This window comes from Juglans microcarpa x Juglans regia, chromosome 4D, assembly GCF_004785595.1.
Source record: "Juglans microcarpa x Juglans regia isolate MS1-56 chromosome 4D, Jm3101_v1.0, whole genome shotgun sequence".
Lineage (NCBI taxonomy): Eukaryota > Viridiplantae > Streptophyta > Magnoliopsida > Fagales > Juglandaceae > Juglans > Juglans microcarpa x Juglans regia.
Window position 1 is genome coordinate 13,101,293 of NC_054600.1, and position 13,468 is coordinate 13,114,760.

At 34.2% G+C, this 13,468-nt stretch overlaps 1 protein-coding gene across 1 annotated transcript; it reads right to left on the reverse strand.

Annotated features, from left to right (window-relative positions):
• Nucleotides 1-395: 395 nt before the first annotated feature.
• LOC121259531 (protein LIGHT-DEPENDENT SHORT HYPOCOTYLS 1-like) lies at nucleotides 396-1,947 on the reverse strand. The gene is made up of 2 exons (XM_041161148.1): nucleotides 1,334-1,947; nucleotides 396-1,281 (listed from the first exon to the last, which is right to left on the reverse strand). The coding sequence occupies exon 2, from the start codon at nucleotides 1,261-1,263 to the stop codon at nucleotides 706-708; it is 558 nt and encodes a 185-aa protein (XP_041017082.1). The 5' UTR covers nucleotides 1,264-1,281; nucleotides 1,334-1,947; the 3' UTR covers nucleotides 396-705.
• Nucleotides 1,948-13,468: the final 11,521 nt, after the last annotated feature.

The following is a 13,468-nucleotide window of genomic DNA, read 5'->3' on the forward strand; positions in this document are numbered from 1 at the left end:
TAGAAAAGATAACCTAGGCTTTTGTCTTCTTGCCTAACAGGACTATATTAATTAACCTACAGCCCAACCAGATCACTGTTTATAGGCTCGTGAGTTTTCCACTTCCCAAATACTGTCCCTTCATTAGAAACTTTTCCTTTTTTGTTACGTTCTCTTTCATATTGTCTGCTAATATATAGCAGTCAGCTGGAAAGGATCGACATCACAGTATCTGCTGATAGCAATATAAAATTCATCCCTATATATATATATATATATATATATATATATATATATGATAGTGCAACTGTATAGATTTTAAATGAGCCCCTAGATGAATTGCTCATTAGATAAGTGGAAGAGATCTCCACTCATCATCATGCACAGTGTCATCATATATCCCTTCAACAACTGGATTTCCCTTACACTTAAAATCACACGATGTCTTTGAGAACATATTTACATAAATCCGCTATATATTAGAACAATTTTCCAAGCATAAACATCACTTCTCCCACTAATTCATTACACAGTACTTATACTTCCACTCTCTTTGAGCGATTTCAAGAGTAGATCCATGAATCCGGAAGTATATTGAGAAAATCACCTCCAACTTGCAAGAAATCCACCACAAACAAAAGAAACAACCATCTCCTTTAATATTTGAGAAAAGGAAAAAATATAAGAGATATACCCATTTGGCTGATCTTTAGGTTGATTTCTCCACTAGTTTGCGTTCGGAGGAGGAATCATCTTTGGCTTGGGCCTTTTTCGCTTCTTGTCATAGCTGACCCCTCTAGATTTGGACTGAAAATCACGAACTTCACGCAAATACAGCCTCACAGCTCTAGCACCAAAGGGGTTTGCTTCTGGCGTTCCACCGTGCTCTTCATAAGCGGCTCGTAGGCGACCGATGAGTGCGTCGAGGCTGCCCCAGGCTTGGCGAAGAGGGCAAGGGCACGGAGCAGGAGGGTTTGGGAGGCCAAAGAAGGGGCAAGTCTGGTTGTGGACCTTGGTCTTCCCAAATTGGTCGAGGTAGTGGAGGAAGTCAAGAACATGTGCACCACTGCACATGGGGAGTGAGAGTGGAGGCTTGTGGTTCCTCAGGTATTGGCAAAAGGTATTCCAGTCTCGCCGCTTCTGGTTCTCATAGCGGCTCGGGGTAGTAGTAGTAGAAGAAGATGGTGAGGATGTGGCTGCGGATGGAGGGGTGGGAATGATGGCGGTGGTGTTCACAATGGGTATGTCATAGGTGGGTTTATTTGGGTATGAAACTAAATCCATGGCAAAGAAAGGGTTTTTCGCAAGGGTGTGTCCTGGATCTCGGAGGGTTGAGACTTGAGAAAGGGTTTTTGGCATGGGTGTGTCCTGGATCTCGGAGGGTTGAGACTTGAGACCCTGCAGTTGTTGTTCGGGATTAGTCTTCCTGATGCTTTTCTTCTACTACTTGTAGCATTTTCGTTTCTAACTTCAGAAAAGTAACAGGAGAGAGAGAGAGAGAGAGAGAGAGAGAGAGAGAGAGAGATTATGCTCTCTTCACAGCTGAGATTGACTCTCTTCTGTTTATAGGTTGGGAAACAGCTGAAAATTACGATCCAAAACAAGCAAATGCCAGCAGATTTTGCATGGCTCAGTTAGTAGGCAAAAAAGAAAGTGGGGTTAGGGCGATGGCTTTTTGCTGCGGAAGATAATGGTGAAATGGAAGAGAGAGAGAGGGAATCTCTTGATCCGCTCTTTCCTTTGGTGCTCTTTGTTTAAGCAAGAGTCCGCACAAAATCTCGGAGCATAGCAGACGCAGTTATTGGGTGGGGATGACATCTGAGAAAAGTGTTCATAAATGGGAGCATATCATCTGATTTTCTTTCCAGGTAAAGGGAAAGCAACTGTGAGTTCGATACTGCCACACGGAGAGAGGGAGAGAGAGAGAGAGAGAGTCAAGAGGCTTCAGCCTCTGGAAAAGCTAGGTGTTGAAATAAGCAGTGTAGATAGCATAACAGTGTTTGCTATAATGGGACAAGTTTGGCAGTGAATAGAAAGATGATGGTGACCAGAGGTAGACATAAATTCTGTAGCAATCACACCCTTTTATAGCGCGTGCAAAAACATTATTCCTCATTGTGTTTTTTTATAAAGAAAAATTCTCATCAATTATTATTTATTATTTTACGCTCTGCATCTTATTAAAAAATATTAAAAAAAATTTATAGATATGAAATGTAAAAGTAAATAGTAATTGATGTATAAAATTTTTCTTTTGCACAATTTTTTTTGATAAGCTATTAAGGTTTCATTTGGAATTTAAACTCATCTCAACTTATTATTATAATTTTTTTAAATTTCAATATAAAATATAATAAACAATTTAATTTTTTTAAATCTTAAAATAATAATAATATTAAAAAATAATATTTTAACAATATTTTATCATCTCAATTCAATTTTATTTAACATCTAAATAATACTTTGTTTAGATAGTAAAAATATTTCATTTTGTTTTATTTAATTTTATTATTATAAATTTTTTTAAAATTATATAAAAAATATAATAAATAATTTAATTTTTTTAAAATTTAAAATAATAATATTTTATTTAATTTTTAATTTTTATCTAAAATTATTTTATTTTATCTCACTCTCAAATCTGCAACTAAAGTGTGGTAGGTATTGCTCAATGTAGGGGGAAGGTGGGGAAATGAATTTTTGATGAAAATTACATCGGAAGGAACCTTCAAGGAAACTACCTAACTACTTGAATCCAAAACTTTGTACCATCCCTCCAACTTCCACATCTTAATTATTCAGAGGTAGCTTAACAAAAGCTTCACATTTATGTTTGGCAAATTGAAATGTCCAAGTCTTGCCCCCGAACAGTTTCCTAATTATCTTAACTATATATTATAGAGAAGTATTTTAGTCACACATATTTCAATTTAATCAAGTTTGCTTTCTATAAATTAAGAAATTTCGTGCCAAAAGAACAATATTGAGATATGAGATAAGATAAGATGAGATGAGTTGAAATTAAAATTAAAAAGTTAAATAAAGTATTATTAGAATATTATTTTTATTTTGAAATTTAAAAAAATTGAATTGTTTATTTTATTTTGTATTGGAAATTGAAAAAGTTGTAATAATTAGATAAGATGAGATGTTTTCTGAAAACAAACAATGCCTAAATTACACCACCACGAAAACTTTTAAGGCTATGTTTGGATACAAAAAATATTTTATCTCATCTCATCTAAATATTATAATTTTTTTAAATTTCTACATAAAATATAATAAATAATTCGATTTTTTTAAATTTTAAAAACATTTTTAATATTCTAATACTATTTTATTCAACTTTCATCTCAACTCACTGTCTAAACCTAATTTTAGCTGTTTGACAAGATGAATTTATTAGTCTCACTTATATACACAATAATTATTGGCTGTGAACTATGAAACACTCAAACTAGGGTTTTGGCAGTTACAAACATGATGTGTGCGAAGAAAGATTGTATAGTTCATTGCTTCCCCGCAATGTGTAACAAATATCATGTGCAATTTCAGATCTTCAATCCTATTTTATTCGTGCTCTTGTTTAATTAGTGCATGCTTGAGATTGCGGTGAAAAATATAGATTTTACATTTAGGACTTATAACTTATAATTTAATAAGTAAGTTCTATTATTAAAATGTTATTTACTATTTGATAGCCATATGTTTAAATGTTTAAAGCACTTTCAAATATTTTATGTTTATTTGGAAACAAATTTAAAGTGATTTCTAATATAGAAATTACAATTATTTGAAATTTTACAAATTATGACCATAACTTTAAAAGTTTGAAAGTTATAATTATATGAAAATTATATAAGTATTTTTCGTCCATTGACAATATTTTTAAAATTTGAATTACGTTCCGTATTATTCAGAAAAACACATTTGAAGAAAAATACCAAAATGATGCTTTTTCAAACGTATTTTTTAACTTATTTGTAATTAAAAATACTTTAATATATAATATCCAAACAACCTAATTTCTTTTTAATTAAAGAGTTTTTAAAACTATTTAAACACTTTTTAAGACTCCAACTGCAACCCTCATACATACCCTTAATCTAGAATGTTGTGTATCAACTATCAGTACTAAAGAGCAGGTATTCTCTTTAATGGCTTAACCAAATTGATAATTCAATTTAAAAGAGATATATACCTATCATATGGGTGGGTCTTACAACGTTCAATACTACACGTAGGTATAGGATTTTTAGATAATATGGATCCTAGATGAGCATTTAATTTTATATCTATCTCAATCTTTAATGAATCATCTAATTTAATGTTACACTCAAATTAAAACCCAAACTTCAAACAAAAGGAGTCTTGTTTATAAGTTAGAGTTCGTACTTATTGTTTACAAAATATTAATTAGTACACAATGTCTAAGCTATTTTCCAACAATAACGCTACAATAAACCTCCAAATCTTAATTTACAAGGTTCGGCGAGAACTAAATTCTGAATATTTACATGACATATAGTCCAACAAGACTTGTCAAAACTAAAAAATATGAATACAACTAAACTCTCTCTACAATCAAAAGTTATCTTTGCAACATAACATAATGCAAACTGATGACCATATATCCAACCACAAGGGCTCCAACTTCAGTCAACTATAGCCAAGCCCAATCCAAAGTCTTCGAATCCAAAAGCTACAACCTCAAAAGGAAAAACTTCATACTATTTTAAAAAGAGGTTTGTTATATATCAGTTACTATTTATTCTCACACTCCATACCTAATAATTTTTTTTTTATAAGATGTGGGGTAGTAAATAGTAACTGATGAGAATAATTATTCTTCTACAAGACAAATATGAATATAAAGTGGTGAGCTTCGATTGCTCAGTATATAGTAAATGGTACTGCATGTTTGATCTGGAATATACAAATATAAATAAATTCTCAATAAATAAATAAATAAAACTATGTGAGCTATCCAAATTTTATCTAACAAAATTGTAGATAATAGGAAAATGACCATTAATACATCACAAATATATCATGACACAATATATACCACAAAGATTCATACCATGAGGGGCGTCAATCATGTCATAAAGACATTTATATCATAGTCTCATGAAGAAAGAGTGTGCTCACATTTGACTTCCAAAATTCATAAATCAGGAAATAAAATAAAAAAAATCAGATTTGCAAACTATGTGTTCAGTGGAATTAATCGTATCGTAAAACTTCAAGTTCACATTAATTCGTGAAAAAGATTGTAAGTATAGAGAAGAGATCAATTAATCCTCAAATAAATAAATAAAATCAAGTCTAGTATTCTTTTTAGCACAAAAACCTTTTCTTCCATCCTTTTGAAATAAACTAGGAAGAGCGTACGTACGCAGGCTCCTTTTAAAGAAGAAGAAAATGAACTGATAAAAAAAAAAAAACTCCTATTAATCCAATATCATGTATACTCAAATTAAAGATTCTCCTCCTTGAGAAAGTTTTTCTTGAAACTGCACCAAATGAACGAGTGTTTTAAAATTGGAGCAAAAGCTTCATTTTTATATAGCGGTGGACGTGCTAGCTTGACGGCCTCATGTTGCCTAGAATTGAAGGACTTTTTGAGTCCTTGTAGGGAAGGATGTGTGCTGCTTAATATTATATCTGCTTAATTTATATAAAGCCGCATATCCACTTTTGTTTGCATTTCTTTGATTTAATATTATAGAAATATTTATATATAATATATACTACTTTGCTGCACAAAACGGAAAACACATTTTCTTTTCTTTTTTCATCATTCACTACAAGTTATGATGAGTTATTTGTAATGGAAGTGACTATTGGCGACGAGAATAGACTCATTTTGATAAAAAATAATCATTTTCGTAGAAAATAACTGACATCAAATAAACAATTTTATTATTGTGATATTTATAGTACTCACTTTTATTGGGTTGAATAGGGCTCGATTGGAAAAATAGAAGTTATCACCATATTAAAGATCTTAGGTTTCTAGTTATCTCATAACCAACCCAAGATTATTTTTAATTATGATTTGCTCCACTTAAAATCATAATTGCATTTTAAATTCTATATAATTACAAAAGAGCTCCTATTTACTAAATCCGAAACTCATATTTATTTGGTATGAATGATGTATGAATGGAGGAAGGGTATTGAACATTTATAGATGAGTTGAATGGAATGTATTAGAAAGGTGAAATGGGTCACAAGCTATGACTTTGAAATTAAGAAAATGATGGTAAAGAGATTTATGGAGGCTTTAAGTAAAGAAAGTTTATGTCAATGGTAGTTTTATGCAAATTCTAAAGTTTAAGTTACATATGTACTTGAAAGGAAACTATGTATGCAAGTATGTTGTCATTTGACACACACATGACTACACTGCATGAAATGAAAATGGAATGGAGTCAGGTAAGTATTATGTCCATACTTTTCTAGAGTTTTCTGAAATAAAAATGCAATGAAATGCTTTTATGAGAAAAACGTTCTCTTTTAGAAATAATATATTTTCTTAGAAATGAAAATCTTTTAGAAATGAAATGATGCTTTATGACTCTATACTATGGTATTAATGCTTCGAAGTACATGTACGTAATGACCTTTTGTGTGTAACCCCTTGTTATGCATCTTGAGGATAATTGTATACATGATGAAATAGATGTTATATGTAGTACTTATTGTCTTTATGATTCATAAAATAAAATGATGATTTTTATGTCAATGTTATGAAATGATGTCTATGACATGAAATGGATTGACGAATGAAAAGGAAATGACTAAAAAGAATTGAAGAAAATAGAAGTTTTAATCTACAAAGTTTCGTAATAGCCAATTATTGAATGAATGATGGTACCAATGGATTGGACAGATTGCAATGTCAGGTAAGTAATACTGATACTGTGTGAGGACCACGCTGAATCGAGGGAAGGAATTCTCTCATTTGGGCAAAACGGCAGTGGGAAGAAGGCAAAGAATTCTCTCATTTGGGCAAAACGGCAATGGGAAGAAGGCAACCAGGTGAGCAACACGCAGCGGAGAACAACATAAGGTGAGCTGCACGTTGTGGTGAGCAATGCTAATATGAGTAGAGTGAAGAGAACAAGGCGACTAAGGAGGTTCAACTGGATGAGCAAAAGACGTGCTAATGCTACGTAAGGTGAGCATCGAGCAATGGACAACACCATAAGGAGTGTAGAATGCTTTGAGATAACATGTAGGAGCTTAGCTGGTAATAGGTGACGTACAAGGACTGTGTTCCAACAATGACATCTCAACATGAGCATCAAGGGAAAAGAGGTATACGGGCCTGCATGTCATACGTTTGAACATAGATGTAAGGCCTAATGCCACATAGAGTTTTCATAAGGAGGTAGACTGGGTGCCTAGATTCGATGCAAGTTGTAAGGATGTGTGCATCTTGTCCCATTAATCCACTTGATCTCTACTATTCTTCAGTCCAACGTACAAGTGGATGATCGAGATTCAAGATCACTCTTTGTAACACCCCGCCTAAAAAGCTCCTTAGGCCTTGACCTTAGTAGCTTTAATTCTAGTTAATTAGGAGTTGAGCTATTCAAAAGTATGAATAATTTTGGATATTTGAGTTGGTAAGAGGACCGTATACTTTGAGTTTAGTAGAATTATTAGAAGATTATAGTGCAATATTGATTTTTGAGGAAAATGAAGATTTTTGGATTTTGATTGGTTTAGTAGTATTATTTTAGAGAATTTTGATTGCTTAATTAATTTTGCGGAAGGGTGCCAAGAGGCCAATGTTAGAATGACAAGTGGCATAATGGAGATTTTGTCACCTTATTGGGCTAAGTAATTTCTGTAAAATTTTTTGATGGACTTAGGAAGGCCCAAGAAATTGATTTATTAAGGGCCCAAGCTTTTTGGGTATAAAGGGTTAGGAGAGACAATAAGGCTTTAGGGCCCTAATGCATTAAGGATGTGATGGTTTAAGGTTAAGATGTTAAAAAGCCTTAGGCCCAACTTGAAAAATATAAAATTTAAGTCTTTCTTAGAGGATACTAGAAAATAGGCCCAATGAAAAGGACATAAGGCCATTGGGCCTAACTTAGTAAGAGTAAAGGCATTAGGCCCAACTTGATGGACACTAGGCCCTACTTGATGGACATAAGATTTTTGGGCCTCTAATTCTCTAAGGATGTGGTCGGCTAAGAATAGGTACCATAAGCCCTAGACCAATTTGAGAGTTATAAGGATATAGGCCTTTCTTGTAGAACCTAAGAAGTTGAGCCCAAGGTATAGAAGGCTTAAAGCCTTTGGGCCAAGCTTAGTGTAGAATGGACCCATGGTCTAATTAGGCCAAGTCAAACCTTTTCAAGCCCATTTTAGTGGATCTTGAGGTTTCTTTTCAACTCTAAAAATTTGAAAATGAGGCTCCTCTCATTCAAGCCCAAGAGCCCATAAGCCATGAACCCACACACTTGGCCCTTTTAAGCACACGAGGCCTAAAACCGTGTTTGGGTTTATTTCACTATTCAACTTGAAAACCCAATACACCATACCATTTGTTTCCTTTAATTCAAATCAAACCCTACGTATCCAAATTAAGTTTTAAAAGTTGGCTAAGACCATTAACCATCATACTTGAGGTTAGTGAACTTTAAGCTATGCTTTGAAGCTTAATTTTGTTTAATTTTTTCTTAGCCTTCTAATTTGATTTTTTCTTCATTGATTCTTTCATTTCATCACTCTTAGATCATACTAAAACCCTAGATAAACCTCCACACATGTCATTAGAGGAAATGACATATCAAACTCCAAAACTACACCAATTAGCACACATGTGTGCCTTTTGAGTGCATGGACTATTTTGCCCTTAAGCCAAATCTTTTTGTGTTTTTTTCTCAAGGGCACTATGATCCTTAAACACATCATGAGACCTATTTAAACCCAGGCCAAGCCTTGGTCGATTTTGGTTTCAAGAACCAAACCAAAATGTCAAACTGATTGCACCTAGGAAACTAGTTGGTTGTAAACTGATTTGATTGAGTTTCAACAACCCATCTGCCAAGGTTAAGCCACCACCCCATGCCACCTCCAACACCACCCAATACCCAAGAGTTCCTTATGGTCATCATGACCATTTGACTCAGTTTTCCCACCCAAAGAAAGTACAAAATTGAAATCTGCCTAAGCAAACCACCATTGAACCCTTTTGCTTGTGTATGATGACTTTGTGTTTTTCTTTCTTTTCTTCTGCACCACGACCAGACCAACTTTCTTTAGGCTCAATGTAGCAACTATAGAAGTGAAATCATAGTGGTTTAGGGTACTGTTTTGGTTTGAACAAGATGACACAAGCTGGAAAAATTTTAGACTTGTGCACCCACTTCACCCAATTACCTTGCACCAAGGCCAACGTCTCCTCCCCTCTTGAACCCTATAAATACCTCCCTCACTTTTTAATTTCCTCCACACCTCATTTCCAAGCTTTCTCTTGAGTATTGAAAGCAGTTTCCCCCCTTAGAGATCAAAAGAGTGAAACCGAGTGAGTTTTGATAAGTTCTTGAGTATTCTTGAGCAAGGCTGTCTTGAGTGCTTGGAAGGCTACAAAATTTGTAAGTTTTCTTGCTATTGATCTTAGTTAGCATGTCATGTTTTGTTTCCAAGTGTTGGTACGAAATTTGGCTGAGTTTTGAAAGGGTTATCATGCTTAGTTCATAACCGGGTCATTAAAGGGTGGTTTGAATGATTAAATGATTTTAAGTGAAAATTTAGCTATGACGTGTCTAAAGCATGATTTGATATGATTTATTATTGTCTTATAATGATTATGGAAGGTTTGATTTGTGATTAAAAATATGTCATGATAGGTCTTAAATCTATTTTGTTTTCATCATCAAGTATGAATCGGTTTTGAATAAATTGGAGATTTAGGATATCTTAGCCATGAATAAGTATTGAGATGAACGTAATTATCCAAGAATTAACTTTTATTGTATCATTAAATATGTTAGTGATCATTTTTTATTAAATAAAATCTCTTATGCATGCATTCATAAGGATCAATAGTTGAAAACACACTTAGACATCAACTATAGTGCATGCCACTGGTTGGGACTATTTGGGCAAGTTCCACTTTGATTTTTGAAACTCCAAGGGCATAGATGATTTTAGAATGTCAAAAATATTAAGTCCATTAATTTTGGTTAAATTTAGAGTTCGTTTGCAATTAGTGAAAATTTAGGGCCTTAACAATAATTTGTGGAGTCTAGGGGTATTTTTGTAAATACCTAGTTTTGAAACCTTTCATTTTGAATCTCAACAGCAGAAGTATTAATCCTAACTTAGTATGCTTTTGATTTCAGCCGCTACAACATTTTTTTCGATTACTCAAGAAGTTTGTAAGTTGACCTATAACTTACACCTTGATAAATTATTTATAAATTATTGATAAATATTTCATTCATATTTCAATTATCATTTTGAGCATAGAATATCATGTTATTTGATACATTGATTGCATACTTACATGACATGTGAGATTTTCACAAATTTTAGCATATTGCATGTAAATGTCATTTTCACATGAAAACTTGCTACATATGCACATATAATAAAATACATTTTTCAAGCATAGCATAAAAATAATTTTCGTCATGACCTCAAAGGCTAGGATGAGGAATTATCCTAGTGGAACTCCTCTGTCCACTTTGGAGTGTTTAACAATGGAGTGGTAACTCTTGGGTTGACGAAGAACATTCAATAGGCTTCGAATAGGTTCTTTTTAAAGAATGTTGTAGTGAAGTCAATATGTTATGACACCTAATACTGGTGGGTATACACGTTATGATGTTATGTTATATTTATCAATGCATTGAGAATGAGTCTATAGATAATATAGTTTTAACGTGAGTTGTACTACAGTCACCGGCATGTATTCATAGTGCATATGGGGAACTGTGACGTTATCACACGTTATGATTTTAATTATGAATTGCTAATAATGATAAAAGTTTATGATGAAAATTTATGATGAAGTTATGCTTTCAAAAATGATGGTAAAGATGTTTACTAAATGAAAACCTGTATCTCAATTTTTCTAAAATGTTACGGAATCTAGATGGGAGACATGCATACTGATTTTTCTGCATCTCATACATTGCATATTTATGATACTTCACGTTTAATTTATCTTTGTGCAAGTTGATTGTTTAACTTACTAAGAGTTTGAATAAATCTCACTCTTTATGGGACCACTATTATTCCACTCGGAATGGTAGAAGTTGTGTCAGGACTCAAGGAGGACGAGATAGATGAAGCGTTGGATCTAACTTACTAAGGAGGAGTTGCACCTTGAGAGGAGATTGGATTTAATCTTGATGTTATAAGCCAAGTCCTTCATGCTTTAGAACACATGAAGCAGATGATTTGACTTTAGATTATGCTACATTGGTATTTTGAATTTGATGATTACTAATAAAATTACGATGTTTTTAGTTATTCTGGCATAAGTTATACTTTCATCTTCATTTCCGCTGCGATTATTGCATACTGTAGTTGCATACTAGAATGTATAGCATTTTAACTATCATGTACAGGGGTATGTAACCTTATGTTTCATGTCTCGACGCTCTAAGTCTCTGTTCCATCTCAAGCGGAGGTTAAGGGCGTCACAGGGTGGTATCAGAGCAATTATGTCTCTACGTAAACCCACATGCCCTTTGGAATGTTATGCCAGAATATAGGTTTGAATCTGAGTTTTGCATAGGCTTGAATCCTGTAGTTGGAGCTTGGTTTGATACACATACATCTCAGGAGTTGGAAGGTTAAGGAGAGATGGCACGTGAAAGGCGAGAAATAAACCCTGAAGGATCCATTGCTTGACAAAATCAGGATTGCTGTTTTGATGAAGGACGTGACTTGGCAAATGAAATTCATCAGATGACGGAACCTATGAAACAACAACAAGAGATAATCCTGAGGAAAAACCAACAACGCCCACAAATTGAAAGTCAGGAGAACCAAGGGTGTTCATATAAGAAGGTTTTGATAGATATATATTATATATATATATATATCCTAATTTCATGGGAACTAAGGGACCCATGAAGGCCAAAAATAGCTACTAGATCTCGACATGACCTTCAAGATCAGCGGCTGTGCTAAGGAGCAAAAAGTACAGTATGCAGGGCATCTGCTTCAAGGTGAAGCTGGTATCTAGTGGGAAACCAAGAGGTAGCTCTTGATAAGAGAATTTTGCAATATCAATGTTTTGACCTGGGATAGGTTCAAGGAGGATTTTCACATTCGATTTGTCCCAGAGTCAATGAAGACCCAAAAGGCCTAGGAGTTTGCTATGTTGGTGCAAGGCAATCTCTCAGTTGAGCAGTATGCTGCAAAGTTCATATAGCTAGGAAGGTTTGCTCCACACTTGATTTCCACTAAGAAGATGCAGACTCAGAAGTTCCAAGGAGGACTACATCCCAAGATTTGCAGTTATGTAGCTCGATTCTGCATCCAAAATTTTCAGAAGTTGGTTAACGTGACTGTAATAACTGAGACAAAACAGCTAAGTGTGGCAACTGAGATTAACCTTGAGCGAAAGAGGACTTATTCCTTCTCTATAGAAGAGAATAATGCCAAAAGAATGATTATACAGGGAGCCAGTAAGGGTAAAGGCATTATGACAGCTCCACCTACTACCTGTAAGAAGTGTGGAAAGAATCACGGTAGAGAATGTCGAGTGGGTTTAGGAGTTTATTTCCGATGCAGTCAGTCAGGACACTTGATTCGGGAGTGCCCTCAGAATGCACAAGGAGGAAGGAACCCTCCTAACAATTGGCCCAATCAGAGGCCACCTGTTCAAGCTCGTGTGTATGCCTTCACCCCTGGAGAGATGAACATAGAGATTCCCATAGATGAAGAGACGGAAGTCATCACTGATATTTTTCTTTAAATACCCCTTTTTAGAAATTAGTTTTTGAAATAGCTGCTTAGTACTCAGTAGTAGTTACGATTCCCGATGGAAGTATAGTCAAGTGTACTCGAGTCCTTAGAATTTTCCCTCTAAGTTAGATGGAAGGAGTATGGATAGGTTATCTTCAGTCTATTAGTGGTTTGATTTGATATTAGGAATGGATAGATTATCCAAATGTTATGCCAAGTTAGCTGTAAGCGGAAACAGATTAAGTTTGACTCACCTGAATCTGGTAGGATAAGAGAAACTATAAAGGCTATTTCCTCCTTAGTTAGAAACTGCATCGCTAACGGTGATGTAACCTATCTAGGTTTGATAATTGAAGACTCCAGTAGGTATAAAGAGATGCATGGGATACCTGTAGTTGAGGATTTTCTTGAGGTTCATAGATGACTTACCAGGATTACCCCAATAGGGAAACAGAGTCCATTATAGATCTAGAACCTGCCACAAATAGAACACCATACCGTATAGCCCTGTTAGAATTAAAGGCATTGAAGGTTTAGA

Excerpts from the sequence above, each read along its gene's own strand:
- LOC121259531 (XM_041161148.1), bottom strand. The coding sequence starts at position 1,263 with ATGGATTTAGTTTCATACCCAAATAAACCCACCTATGACATACCCATT.